Genomic DNA, 15,868 nt, shown 5'->3' on the forward strand with positions numbered 1-15,868 from the left:
AACATTATATTTCAATCAGCTGTATTTATCATATTCCAAACATAATTCGAAAAAAATTTCAATAATAATAAACTATGACACTTTTGGGGTTATCAGTACGCAATCATGTAAGCCAAACACAGGAAAGTTTAATAGTCATGGTATTTTTTACCAATTATTATTAAAAGCATACTTTGCTTGTCTCCCTGTAGGCTATACAATTGCTATTGTTACACACTAAAGTGAAATTTTTTACATTATGATTAAAATGGCTAATGGAATGCTAAACAAGTGACGAACAATTATTAGGAGGAAATCCCAGGCATATTCACGTTTTTACTAAATTTTTGTACTAATGAAATAAAAAGAAAATTTTTTAAATCTGATATTGATGATATTTCATATTCGAATCGCATAATTTGAAACTGAATTTGGTTATGAATGTTTTATATTTAATTAAATAAAAGAAAATACACAAATGTAAATATCTAAATGTCAAATGGTAAATTCGAAAATCAGTTATAATTAATATCATTCCAAAAAAAGATTTGATCCTCTTATTCAAAGAAACATGACACTTATTTCAATCATGTGCCTTTTTAGCAGTACGCAATCCTAATTTTTTGTCAGTGATTAATCATAAGAAATTTATACATACTTTTGACGTTTTTAATATGTGAAAATGTACATTCACAAATTGGAATATTTCATAAAATTTAAAATCATGCATCTATCGAGAAGCTGACTAAAATTGCTTTTTAATGGCATCAGTAAACCTTCATTATTGTGAATTATGATTACATCAAATGGAGGCTATATTGAAAAATTTTAAATAAGGTTATTTTTTATCTTATGTTATGTGGCTTAAATCTTATATGTTGAAGCACCATTGATTAACAGTTTGGAAAATAATAATCTGAAATTGGGATTGATTATTATTTCAATCAGCATATTTATTCATATCCAAACATAATTCGCAAAAAAATTTGTCAACGTAATAAATGAACTATGCACTTTTGGGGTTATCAGTACGCAATCAATAAGCCAATCACAGGCAAAGTTTAAATAGTCAGGGTATATTTTTAACAATATTATGGCATACTTAAAAACGTTCAATAAAATTTATGTTACACACAAAAGTTGAATTTTTTTATTATGATTAAAACAATCTTAATGGATTGCTACTATATGAATAAAGCATGCAGTTAAACAATGGCATATAATGTTGAACAAAATCAAAATGGTTTTATTGTTTTAAAGATTAATAAAAATACCTGTTAATATGATCTTGGCATATTTATTTAAATCCAAAATTTGCAAATAAAAATAAATGTTAACATAAATGAGGTTATGGATAGTAAAACGATTCAGCATATTTATTCGAATCGCAAAAAATCGAAAATGACTGAATATTTACATTCTGATTAATAAGCAATAATAACAGAGATAAACTTTTTATTGATCGTCAAATAATCTACAATACCTACAATCTGTTAAAATATCTGAATTGGTCAAAAAATAAAAAATCAAAGAATACTTTACCCTTTTATTAGGATCTGATCCTTCTCAAGGAGAACTTTGACTATTTCGATATGTCCTTTTTTCAGCAGCTCTTTTGTCTAAGGGGTATCCCTGTGTAAAGTTGGTTTGTAGGGATGTTTATTCAAGATACATTTACATACACACATTTGACGTTTTAATATGTGTAAATGTAACTCAATCTCGGTTCCTCTATTTTAATTGTCTGAAATTTAATAATCCAGCTGACGAAACAGTTAATCTATCGAGAAGTTTCATTCTGACTAGTAACTATTTTCTGGCACGGTTATATCAATTTCATTTTTCTTGTGCTGATTACATCCAATAGAGGGTGATATTGAAGACATATTCAGACATATATGGTTATTTTTTCATCTTCAGATGTTATGCTGTGGTGAATTTCTATATGATGACTGTTGTTATTTAGCTCCATTGATTCAACAGTTAAGTGATTATATCTCCTTGGGATTGATTGGAAACATGTTATTTCAATTCAGCTGTATTTATCATATATTCCAAACATAATTCGACAAAATTTTGTAAAAATAATAATGACTATGATCACTTTTGGGGTTATCAGTACGCAATCATATAAGCCAATCACAGACAAAGTTTAATAGTCTTGGTATTTTTTACCAATTATTATAGCATACTTAAAACGTTAGGCTATACAATTGCTTGTTACACACTAAGTGGAATTATTTACATTATGATTAAAAAATGCCAATGGAATGCTAGTATAGGAGGAAAGCATCAGTTAAACCATGGCATATATTGTGAACAGTTTATGAATCAAAATGGTTTTAAAGATGAACTATTACATATACGCTTAATATATTGGATATAAGCTCTAATAAAAGAAATGTTGATATAAATTGATGGATAGAAAATTTAGCATATTTATTCGAATCGCAAAAATTCGCAAAATCACGATAAGAGAGTAAAAGTTTAGTGTTATCAGTCCGCAATCATATAAACCAATCACAGGCAAAGTTTAAATAGTCAGGGTATATTTACTAAATCTTATGATAACATAATTGAAACGTTAAGTAATGAAATTTTTAAATTATGATTAATAACAATCTTAATGGATTGCTACTATATGAATAAAGCATGCAGTAAACAATGGCATAATGTTGGAACAGTATATGAATCAAAATGTTTTAAAGATTAAAACCTACCTGTAATGTGTTGGAAATTCATTCCAATTAAAAGAAACTTTAACATCAATTGATGGAAATAACGATTGACATATTTATTCGAATCGCTTAAAATCCGCGAAAGAACGATAAGAGGGATACTTTTTATTTATCGAGAAATAATCAGTATACACACATTCTGTTAATTATCTGAATGTCAAATAAAATCAAAAAAATACGTACCCTATTAGGATCTGCACCCTTCTCAAGGAGAACTTTGACTATTTCGATATGTCCTTCTTCAGCAGCTCCGCTTAAGGGGTCTCCCTGTGTAAATGGTTTGTAGTGTTTATTCAAGACACATTTACATACACACATTTGACGTTTTAATATGTGTAAATGTAACTCAATCTCGGTTCCTCTATTTTAATTGTCTGAATTTCAATAATCAATCTGACGAAACGGTTTATCTATCGAGAAGTTTTATTCTGACTATAACTGTTTCTGACGGTTATATGAACTTCATTTTCTTGTGCTGATTACATCAATAGAGGCTGATATTGAAGACATATTCAGATATATAAGGTTATTTTTTCATCTTCAGATGTGATGTGGCTTTATCTCTATATGATGTTGTTATTTAGCACCATTGATTCAACAGTTTGGTGATAATATCTCCTTGGGATTGATTGGAAACATGTTATTTCAATCAGCTGTATTTATCATATTCCAAACATAATTCCAAAAATTTGTCAACGTAATAATGAACTATGACACTTTTGGGGTTATCAGTACGCAATCATGTAAGCCAAACACAGGCAAAGTTTAATAGTCATGGTATTTTTTACCAATTATTATGGCATACTTAAAACGTTTGGCTATACAATTGCTTGTTACACAAAAGTGGAATTATTTACATTTATGATTGAAAAAAATGCCAATGGAATGCTATGTAGGAGGAAAGTAATGTTTTAAATTAAACCATGGCATATATTGTGAACAGTTATTATGAAAAAATGGTTTTAAAATAAACTAATTACATATACGCTTAATATCTTGGATATAGAAATAAGCTCTAATAAAAAGAAATTTGATATATTAATTGATGGATAGAAAATTTAGCATATTTATTTTCGAATCGCAAAAAATTCGCAAAATCACGATAATAAGAGAGTAAAAGTTTGGTGTTATCAGTCCGCAATCATATAAACCAATCACAGGCAAAGTTTTAAATAGTCATGGATATTTACTAAATCTTTATGATAAATAATATATAAAAAACGTTAATGTATAAAATGGAAGAGTTATGTCCCTTGAATGGGAGTAGGTGGACTTCATCTCGGTTAGTGGATATTTTCTTTTTAAAATGTGATTTTTCACCTTATATTCACCCCGATTATGCCGCAGGATCATCATACGAACTTTGATGAATGGAATTCTATGTCCTGGGTAAGATATATCCGATTGCCTTTTGGATATTGAACATTTTGTGTACGATCATGAATATTACTCAGTGTGTAGCCATCTTGGAACAACATTGACTATACAAATACTATACATATACTGTAGGCCTACAGTGTGTATACAGATCTACAGATCTACATATCTACATGTACATGATTACCACATCATATACGGTACAGTATGTCAGACCTACTCACTAGACCGATGTCTGTACATTTTTATCACAGATTTTTGAAGGGACTAACCCATGAAAAAATTCTTTACGCGGTTGAACAAATAATCAACAAAGAACGAGTACGTTCTATCAAATATTAGACAAAACTTGTGTTGTAAACATTAAAAGACGAATCATCTAAAACATCGCTTTTAAAAGACGGTGTAGTGATAGACTACCAGACAATTCGCTTCACTAGTGTTGAAAAAAAATATTACAACGTTACCATAAAGGATGCTCCAGTTGAAATGTCAGACGAATTTATTTGTGCACAGATATCAAAATATGGTGAAGTGGTAAGTGGAACGCTGAAAAGAGGAAAAATCAAGGGGACCGATATAGAAAATGGGACAAGATACGTGTCACTTGTAAATTGTGTATCCGCCTTACCTTTAACAGCGAACTTTGGGCGTTTCTCGGTCCGCTTATTCGGTGACAACAATCGGACACCGTGTTTTAGATGTGGCCAGACAAGCCATCCCTCATACCAATGTCCGAATAAGAATGAGACTATTCGAAAATGTCATCGTTGTGGTAGTTCTGACCACCTTATCAGAGACTGCACTGTCACCTCCAGACAGTGTCACTTCTGTAAAGAAACAGGCCATATTCAACGTGACTGTCTCCAACGAACTCGCTTCGAACAATACGGAGAATACGCAGCTGAGATAGAGGAGGATAACAACATATCCACGTGTTCCGAGGTCGTGTGTACTGATGACGAGAACAAAAACATAAACAATGAGGAAATACCGCAAACGAATCTGGAGGACGGACAAAAAGCGCCTTGTGTAATCTTGGGAGCATCTAACGCGAACCGAATGGACATTGTTAATGACAACGTTTGCAACGCGTCCATCAATGGTGCTTCATTTGGAGAAATAGACAGGACTCATTGATAAGGCAAAAAACATGACAAATGAACAAAATAGAAAAATGTTATATTGCATTTAGGCACTAACGATATTATGACAACCAAGAACGACACTGATCAAGTAATGATCAGGGTCATAGATGCGCTTGGAAAAAGTCGGCAAGGCATTTCCGGACCACACAAAAATCGGTGTATGTACGATTTTGAAAAGGAAGGCGAAAGGTACTAGGCCTCAAGCTTTCAATGAGGCAGTGCTGAAGGTGAATACTTTCCTTGAGAAATTATGTAATAGCAAGGATAATCTGTATTTGATAGATTGCTATGAGGGTCTGACTAAAGAAGGTCATCCCATTGGTAGTATGTATGACAAGAACGACGCATCTGGCGTACATGTAAACAAAGACGGGGCAAAAAAAATGTGGAGTGTCATGTGGGAATTCATACGTGCTAGCAACATTATTGCTAATAACGATGAAGGACCCAAAACCCCAGTCGATCCAAATTTTAAGAAACGTCTGTTAAGTGACAATTCCACTCCACCAGAGTGATAGATTATCCAAAAAAAAACACAGAAAAATCGCATCTTAAGTTTCTTAATGCAAACACAAACCTATAATGTAAATTACCCTATATGTAGTTCATTTAGTATTTCTCTGTGTATACTTTTTCCACAATAGTGTCTAACAGGTAAGGGAATCAATGAAAAGTGGTTCCTCATTAATAGACATTATTCATAATGCCATCTGCAAACAAAAATTATGTAACGATTAGCAGTATAAATGTAAATGGTTTGAGAGGACAATAAGAAAAGAGAAAAAGTGATGTATTGGTTGCAGAGCCAAAAAATAGATATAATATGTTTACAAGAAAACTCACTGCACAGACACTGACCAAATTTCATGGAGCAAACAATGGAAAGACATAACTAAGGGGGGTGGAAGCATGTGGAATAATGGCACTAATTCATCAAAGGGAGGGGTAGCAATCTTATGGAAAAATATTTTTGCAGCAAATGTATCAGAAAAACACAAATGTGTCGGTAATGGCAGAATTATATCAGCCAACATAGAATTCTGAAGATAAACTATTTGAACTGTACAATGTGTATGCACCTAACCATGGTAATGAACGTAAAGATTTTTTCACACAAACAAGTAAGATAATAGATGACAACAAAGGTCAATTATCAGAATGTATTTTAGTGGGAGATTTTAATTGCACGCTAAATAATAGCATAGATAGAAAACCAGCACTTAACAAACAAGATATAGGACAAAGAGAATTAAGCATCCTGATTAGTGAAAAAAAATCTTGAGGATATATGGCGTTCTCAATATGTTATTAAGAAGAAATTTACATTTAAGAGATGTCATTCAGAATCAAGAATTGACAATATGTTCACTCCTTCTAAGATGCGACACCTTTTCAGTGACCCTTGTATAAAATTTTTGTCCATATAGTGACCATAATATTGATATTAGTTAAATTATTACCACAAGAAATAGAACGTGGACCGGGAAACTGGAAGATGAGTGTTAAAGTTTTAGAACACACACTATTTTCACAAGCTTTCAAAAACTGTTGGAGATCCTGGGTTACTAATATTAATAAATATTACAAACATATTGGAATGGTGGGAAGTGACTAAAATTCAAATAAAGGAGTTGTCTATGGAAATTGGTAAAATTCTAAGTACAAAAGATAAGATAATAAAAGAGGATGAGAAAACATTAGAAAAGTTAAGGGAAGAAAATGGTTTCAGAGAAGATATTCAAAAGTTAGAAAAAAGTATTAAAGAAACACTACACTAACAAAGCTAATGCTGCACGGATAAGGTCAAGAATACAAAACTTTGAAGAAAACGAAAAATCAACAGCTTATTTCTTTAATTTAGAGAAAAATAATGCACAGAAGAAGCAGTGGTATAGAATAAAATCTGCAGATGGGAACTATAAAACTGGAATAAAAAATATTCTACAAAGAACAAGTGAATTTCTATGAAAAACTTTTTAAAACAGAAGGATGGGATAAAGAGAATGCAGAATATTTAACTCAATTCATTGAAAATAAAATATGTGAAGATGATAAAGAGAAAACAGACAGAGATATAGAAGATGAAGAAATATACTCAGCTATAAGAAACTCTTTAAAAACAATAAATCTCCAGGAGAGGATGGAATTATAGCAGAATTTTACAAAAAATACTGGGAAATATAATTAAGCAAGAATTTCTGGAGGTAATAAAATATGTATTTAAATATAATACTATGTCTAAATCTCAGGGGAAGGGAATACTGAAGCTACTATTCAAAAAGGGTGAAAGAGAAGATATAAAAAATTGGCGGCCTCTAACGTACTAAATACAGACTATAAAATTTATTTGCCAAGGTTATCAGTAATAGAATCAAACCTCTTCTTGCAAAAATTATACATACAGACCAAAAGGGTTTTGTGCCAGGAAGAAATATATCATGAATGCCAACAGACAATTACAAGACATAATTGAATATTGTGATATTGAGGAAGAGAATGGAGCCATTGTATTCATTGATCAACAAAAAGCCTTTGATAGAATAGATGGGATTGGATATTTCATTGCTTTGAAAAATTTAATTTTGGACCTAAATATTGTAATTGGATAAAAATGCTTGTAGGTAATGCTACAACTTGTATAGAAACAAATGGTTTTACTTCAAGATATTTTCAGTTATCAAGATCAGCGAGACAGGGTTGCCCAATGGCGCCAATAATGTACAATTTTACAAGCAGAACCACTGGCATGTTACTATACGAGCAACTTCGGATATTAAAGGAATCAAATTACCAAATACCAATAATTCAGAAGTAAAATAAATGGATTTGCTGATGATCTGCAACATTTTCACAGAACTGAAGAATCTATTACACAATCCTTTGAACTATTTGAAATATATGAGAGAGCATCAGGCTCAAAGATAAATTATGATAAAACTGAAGCTATATATATCTAGGGAAATGGAAAAAATAAGAAACCAGTATTTGATAAGATAAAATGGACAAAAAATTCTGTCAAAACTTTAGGTATACATCATGGATATAATATTGATATAGACAATCTATGGAAGGATAAAGTTCAAAAAATAAAAAACTGTGTGCAAATATGGAAAAACTAGAAACCTTAGTATTGGAGGTAAAGTGTTGATTATCAGGTCTCTAATATTATCTACAATAAGCTTCGAAATTGAAGCTAGAGGTATCCCAGAAAAGTACAAAAATGAAATTAACTTGATTGTATGGAATTTCATATGGGATAGCAAAATTAATCTTGTTAATAGAAAAACGTGCTGTAACAATAAAAATAAAGGAGGAATTAATATGGTAGATATTGATGTTTTTATATTAAGTAAATATGTGAAGACTACCTACAGGATACTGCAGTCAAAATTGGATAATTGGAATGCATTTGGGAAACACTTCCTACAAAAGTTTGATGAAATACATAACACAAAATATTTTATATGTAATTGCTCCAATCTACAAGGACTAGATTTTAAGTGGAATACCTGTCTTTTATCAAAAATGTATCAAAGCATGGTCAACTTTCAGAACCAAAATCCCTGCCACTAGTAAAAAATGAAATTATGAACCAAAACCTTTTTAGAAATACTAATTTAATGGTAAATGGTAAATCACAATGTTTTAAATCTTTTTTACGGTCACAGCTGACAAAAATTAAAGATATTTGGAATGAAGATGAAAAAAAGTTCATTGATAGTGAGCTACTTCTAAGAAAGCTACACAAAAAAAATAACTGGATAGCAGAATTTACTATTATTAAAAATTCAATTCCACAAAATTTTTTACAAATACTCAGAGATAACTATGTTCAAGATACTGAACAGTATATAAATTCTGATTTAAAAATAATTATTAAAAACAACAAATTGAATAAAGAAACACTAATTTTCTTCTGAAAAGCTAAAAGAGAAATATATACAAAAAATTCTGATGCCGGATTGTGAACCCATTGCAGAAGTAAAATGGAAAGAATATTTCCAAAACAGTAATTTAGATAAAAAGAATTGGCAAATTATATGGACAAAATTTCAGTATATTGCTATTTCACAAAAAATTAAACAATTTGAGTGGAATTTAATTACATAGAATCATTTTTACTGAAACAAAATTGCAGTTAATGAATAGATCGGATGGAAAATGTCATTTTTGTGAAAATGCTGAAACACTGTGTCATTTATTTTATACATGTAATTATGTCCAAAATCTCTTGTCTTGTATAAAACACAATATTTCTAATCAAATCACTTGGAAACAGAAAATTATTGATATATTTAGTAATGAAGCAAAATTTCTGCTAGGTAATTATGAAGATGAAGAGAAAGATTTATTGGAAACAATTGTTATCAGCACTAAATTTACAGTATGGAAAGTTAGAAATATTGTGAAGTACCAAAACAAGAATATAAGTGTCCAATCTGCACTTATTATCTTTAAAAGCATTATTATAGAAAATATTGGGAATTATTTGAAATGTCAAAATTCAAGAAAAAGGAACTGTACAAAAATGTTATCAAATGCCATAGCATAGTCAAAATATCATAATCTTTCTGAATTATTTCTACTATATATAGAATTTGAACTACTATGTACAGAACTTCAGTTGCGGTATGAATAGAGAGTGAATGAGAAATGAGAGGAAGGAATAATACGGTTTGTATATAGGAGTTGTCTCCCTTATACAATTATCTTTGTAGAAGGAGTTACCTCCCCTTATTTATTACCAGCGAATATCTTATCTACTGTAATATCAAAACTCTAACTTTATATATTAACATTTCCTTTTTTGATAATTCAATATATATGCAGATATTGTAGACCGCACTGTAAAAATAATGCTTAAGAATGGTCAATTAAACACAAAATTTAAAACTTAAAATAAGAAAAGTCTTTTCAAGAATTATATTTATACATGTATATAAATAAGTATAAGGTACCATATTGGATGGGGTGAGAGAGAGAGTAAAATATGTAGAAATATGGAAATTTGTAAGAGAGGCCTTCGGTGGAAGGGACATTGTATTATATTCAACATGTACTATTGAATAAAAAAAAGGTTTTGAAAAAAAAAAAAAAAAACGTAAGGCTATAAAATTGCTTGTTACACACAAAGTTGAATTATTTACATTCTGATTAATAACAATGCAAATGGAATGCTACTATAGGAGGAAAGCATGATTTAAACAATGTTATATATTGTGAACAGTTAATGAATCAAAATGGTTTTAAAGTTAAAAACTACATAAAAATACGCTAGTTATCTTGGATATAAATTTTAATAAGGAAATGTTCATATAAAAATATGGATAAATCATTTTGTATATTTATTCAAATCACAAAAAATAGCAATATCATGATAGGAGAGTAACAGTTTAATGATCGGCAAATAATAAGAATACCTACAATCTGGTAACTATCTTAATGTCAAATAAACTTAAAAAAGACATTTTTATTAGGATCAGCTTCATTCTCAAGGAGACGTTTGACTATTTCGGTATGTCCGTTTTCAAGAGCTCTTTCTAAGTGGTATCGCTTGTAAAGGGTCGTATTATTTATTGAAGACGTTTTGACGTTTTGACATTTGACGTTTCAATATGTGTATATGTAACTCAATCTCGGTTCCTCTATTTTATTTGTCTGAATTTCAATAATGCAGCTGATGAAACGGTCTATTTATCGACAAATTTCATTGTGACTAGTACTGTTTCCTATCCTTATATAAACTTCTTTTTCGTGCTGATTACATCCACAGAGGCTGATATTGAAGATATATTCAGACATATATGGTTATTGTTCATCTTCAGATGTTTTGATGTGACTTTATGTCTATAGAATGTTGTTATTTAGCACCATTGATTCAAAAGTTTGATGAGAATTTACATCAATCCATCCATCCATCCATATACACATCACCCTCACACACCCACACACACACACCCCCCACACACCACCCCACACACACCACCACATCACACACACACACACACACACACACACACACACACACACACACAACACACACACACACACACACACACACACACACACACACACACACACACACACACACACACACACCACTCTCTCACCACACACACACACACACACACACACCACCTCTCTCACACACACACACACACACACACACACACACACACACACACACACACACACACACACACACACACACACACACACCTCACACCACTCTCTCACACACACACACACACACACACACACACCAGCTCTCTCACACACACACACACACACACACACCAGCTCTCTCACACATATACACACAGAGACTGATTACATTTACAGAGGCTGACGTTGACGTTGACATATGCCTATTTTTATCTTAAGATGTTACGTTGTCGTGATTTAATGTCAAGGTGATGTTGTAAAAATTTGATTCAAAATGGTCGTGAAAATTAATTATTAACATCCCCTTGGATATGATTGGAAACACGGAGTTTCATTGAGCTAAGTGGTATTAATCCTTTTACGCAATCAAATTGGTCATTCTATTTTTTACCCAATCGGATAAAAACAAACGAAAACATTAGACAATAGAAATGCTTGTAACAGTACACATAAAAGGTGAATAATTTACGTCTTGATAAATAATAACGCTAATCGATAGGTAGAAACAGTTACATATGGTATGGAAAGTTAATGAAACAAAATGGTTTTATAGATTTAATCAATGCTTTATAGTGTTAGAAATTCAATATCAATATTATAAATCTTACTAGAAATTTTCGAATAGAATTTACAGGCAACCTCGTGAAACTAAATCGGATGCAAACAAATGCTTTACAGTACCAATAAAATACGCTGGTCATTCTTCGCTTCGATCCTTCCGTGTTCTGTTGCTACCACTGCGACTCCCCCAACTTATACCTAAATTGCGTATAAGCAAAATACTTACTATATTCACATCAGCTTTCTTGTCAAGGAGGAGTTTCACTATTTCAGTATGTCCTTTGTAAACTGCAACTGGTAATATGCAGCTCTGTGTAAAAATTATAAGTTTAAGTTATTGTACATATAGTATCATCACTTAGATTTTCTAGTGAAAGTACGCGAGGTACATTTGACGCTTTAGAACTCTGTAAATGTTCATAAATCATTTAGGACTATTTAAGCGGAATGTACAGCCATTTCGGAAGCTAGAGCCCTTGTCAAGCACGAATGTCTCATTTTTACCTTTTGATATCATGTTTTGGTGATTTTATTTCTATGTAATGTTGTGATTCGTTTATGTAAACCCTTGGTGTACATCTCGTTGGAAGTTATCGGATACATAGAGGTTACACAATTAGAGAGCTCGTGTCTTTAGTTACTTTAAAAAGATAAATCACTCGTGTAAAATAAATTTCATATCCAAATTTCAAAGTTGTATGACCTGCTTCTACCACAGTTAAATAATAAGCATGAGAACTATGTAGATAATGTATCTTAAAAACAAATAGGCACTCATTCATATAAACAAAATTAAGTGCATAAATAATGTATTTATAACAAGTCATTTTGATAATGAACAACTATTCCGTGCATTCCTACTTACTAAACTACTTTTTAAATCTAGATTTATATAACTACTCGTTACTCGTTGTGAAACTGCATGCGAACATGTTTACGGCAAAGCGACATCTACATCCTTCCCGCGAAATAATCACCAAACCATTGCAACCAAGTAAAAGGTGCGTTAATTCTACCAAATTCACACTCGAGGTCTTCGAACGGTAAGCCTAAATGACAATTGCGAATATTACTTTGACGGTTTATGCTACGAATGGAAAAGCATGAAAGATTCCGATGCTTTCACACATCCGGTTTCAAAAGCAGTATATCTGCAAGCAAACTATTGGAGTACAATAATTTGACGTCATTCGATTGTTGATGACGTTTACAATATGTGGCGTGACACTGGGAAAACACCCAGCTCATTGATACAATTACACGACGTATTGTGGTAGAAATGAAATTGTTTCATAGGGCTGTATTTATCATCGGTGATCTCAGTACGCAATCAAACAAGCCAATCACAGGCGACATTATAATGGCCAGGTTATATTTAAATCAACCAGATGATAAAATTCTAAAAAGTTAGGAAATGAAAAATGCCTGTTACACACATATTTGAATGTTCATATCAAAATAAGAAACGCTAAATAATGTTCTTTGGATAGACCTTTCGAAAATTGATATGCATTGCGAAATTCGACAAAAAAATCGGATGTGAAAGAAAGTTGGTTTACATTGAAATGTTCATCAATCTCCTAAACGAAAAGATATATAAATTGCTAAAAAAACTAAACTACTTACCGTGTTAGGATTGGCACCCTCGTCAAGGAGGAGTTTGACTACTTCAGCACGTCCTGTATAAGCTGCTCTTGTTAAAGAGTCGCTCTGTTTAAAAATGAAATGTATTTGTTCATATTGTATCATCCTTTACATTTGTATATGAAAAGTATAAAGTTGACGCTTTTATCTTCTGGAATGAAACTCGATCTCTGTTCCACTGTTTTGCTATTCTGACATTCAATCATTCTAGGTAAAGGAACATAGGAAGAAAACGTGTGTTAAACAATTGCATATGGTGTGGGAAATTAAGAAACAACACAGATTATAGATAAAATCAATGTCTTATATTGTTTGAAATTCATATTAATATAAGTAATGTCCGAATAGGAAAACAAAGACAATCGGATGCGAATGCGAATGAAAAAATGAAAGTACCAATAAAATACCTTCTGAAGGAGAAATTGGACTATTTCAGTGTTTCCTTCTTCAGCTGCTAATGTTAAAGCGTTGCACTGTATAAAGAGATTGCATACATTTAAGTTCTGTGTACATATTGTAGCAAAATTTTGAAATGAAAGCGGTATTTCTATTAAATGAAGGGAAGTAAGGTACGATAACTAGAGTTATCGTTCCTTCGAAACAAAAAGCCGCATATAACCGCGATTTGCAAATCCTGGCGTGATCTGCATTGTATCTACTGATATAGTTGTTGACTGTGCGAAAATTCATTTGTGGGAGAAATTTCGGATCAAACAGGAAAAAAATCATCATTTTCATCGATAATTTCTGTTTAACTCGCCATGGTAAATTTGATAATACAGTAGATGAACAGAAATTATGTGTAGTAGAAAGGTGATGTTTTTATGATTAGATTGGTTCCTTAATATGTGCCACAAAACCCGGTGGTCTTGAAATTAGGTATATTTTTACGATGTTCTGGGATTTCCCATGGAATGTTCTAGAAGGTTCTCGAAGAGTCTATACATATGACTAATTTCCGGAAATCCCATTGAGTGTGTTGTGAACGTAGTCCGCTTAACTTGCCAAGATTATTAGGCTTTTTAAAAAAAATTTTTACCTGATATACAGTAAGCTCGCGGGACCTCTTAAAAATGTGTACATATTGTAGCAAAATTTTGAAATGAAAGCGGTATATTTCTAATATATCGTCCATGCAATGCCGAGAAAACGTACCGCATACCTATTCATTGGGATCTTATGTACTCCACTGCCCCCATGTTACATTCCATTGATGAAATTAAACAACTCTGCACAATGAAATACTTCCGAGACCCTCCTATTTTACACATTTGTAATGGGCGCTGACTAAATATTTAGTTGAGCAAACGGCAGCCGATCACCCTCGCTTCCGGTTTTATTTTTAAAATACCACGTGTAGTTGAGGGGTAAACAAAATGCCTAATAATATAAGCAGGTTTAGCGGACTATTGTGAACATTAAAGCCGCCTTCGCTGTTCAAGTTAAAAAAGCCATTAAAAGGCAACCAGTTTTTCATTTTAAGTTTTATAGACAGTGACATCACTTTCGTTTGATATTATTATTATTTCATGTGAAACATTTGATGTTATAGGTTGTTGTTTGCTGATTTTTGTAAGTGTGCAGAAACTGGCTGTTTAACACGCGAATGACTGACAGCAGAACCAATCGTTCTGTAATTATGGCTTAAAACTGAAACTTGTACTGACACGAGATAGCTCCCATGATATGAGTAGACATAAAAACAAGTGTTAGCTTCGCAAAAAGCTAAGATGGCTACCATACAATATCGTTTATTAGGAAGCAATGATAGGAAAGCTTGTCGAATTGTTCTTTTCATAGTTACCTCGGGTAGCTGCCACAATTCATTTTTGAATAATGATAATTCAAATGCTTTCAAATTCAATGTAAAAGACTATCAACTTCATGATATTCATGAAAGGGCCACTAGGCTACCTTTTCGAAACAAAAAAAAACAAAAAATCTTTTTATAACAATTATAACATAACAAATTGAAGTTTTGCCGTGTGGCGCAGAAATGGACAACTAACCCATTGTAATTATGACGACACCAGGAACATAATACAACCTGCGATATGAAACTTAACGTTTTATTTATTTCAATATAGTTGTTCAGAAGTTGAAGAGGGCTTTTTTATGCTTGGACAAGTTGGTGAAATACATAGTATACCATAGAAACAAGCAAAACATTTCGGTTAAAACTGTACTTTACTTTAGCACAAACAGTTCCACAAGTATCCCTTAAGTAAAGACTAACTTTGTTTCAGCATCTCCCAT

At 31.8% G+C, this 15,868-nt stretch overlaps 1 protein-coding gene across 1 annotated transcript in view; it reads right to left on the reverse strand.

Moving 5' to 3' along the window:
• Positions 1–1,545: 1,545 nt before the first annotated feature.
• The window catches only part of LOC138320165 (ankyrin repeat and SOCS box protein 3-like), a 46,022-nt gene continuing 31,699 nt past the window's right edge, over positions 1,546–15,868 (reverse strand). The window contains exons 3-6 of the mRNA XM_069263212.1: positions 14,020–14,085; positions 13,595–13,678; positions 12,195–12,278; positions 1,546–1,611 (exon numbers count right to left, since the gene is read on the reverse strand). Coding sequence (XP_069119313.1) covers positions 1,546–1,611; positions 12,195–12,278; positions 13,595–13,678; positions 14,020–14,085 — 300 coding nt within the window. The remainder of the gene's footprint in view (positions 1,612–12,194; positions 12,279–13,594; positions 13,679–14,019; positions 14,086–15,868) is intronic.

This window comes from Argopecten irradians, chromosome 3 (assembly GCF_041381155.1).
Source record: "Argopecten irradians isolate NY chromosome 3, Ai_NY, whole genome shotgun sequence".
NCBI lineage: Eukaryota > Metazoa > Mollusca > Bivalvia > Pectinida > Pectinidae > Argopecten > Argopecten irradians.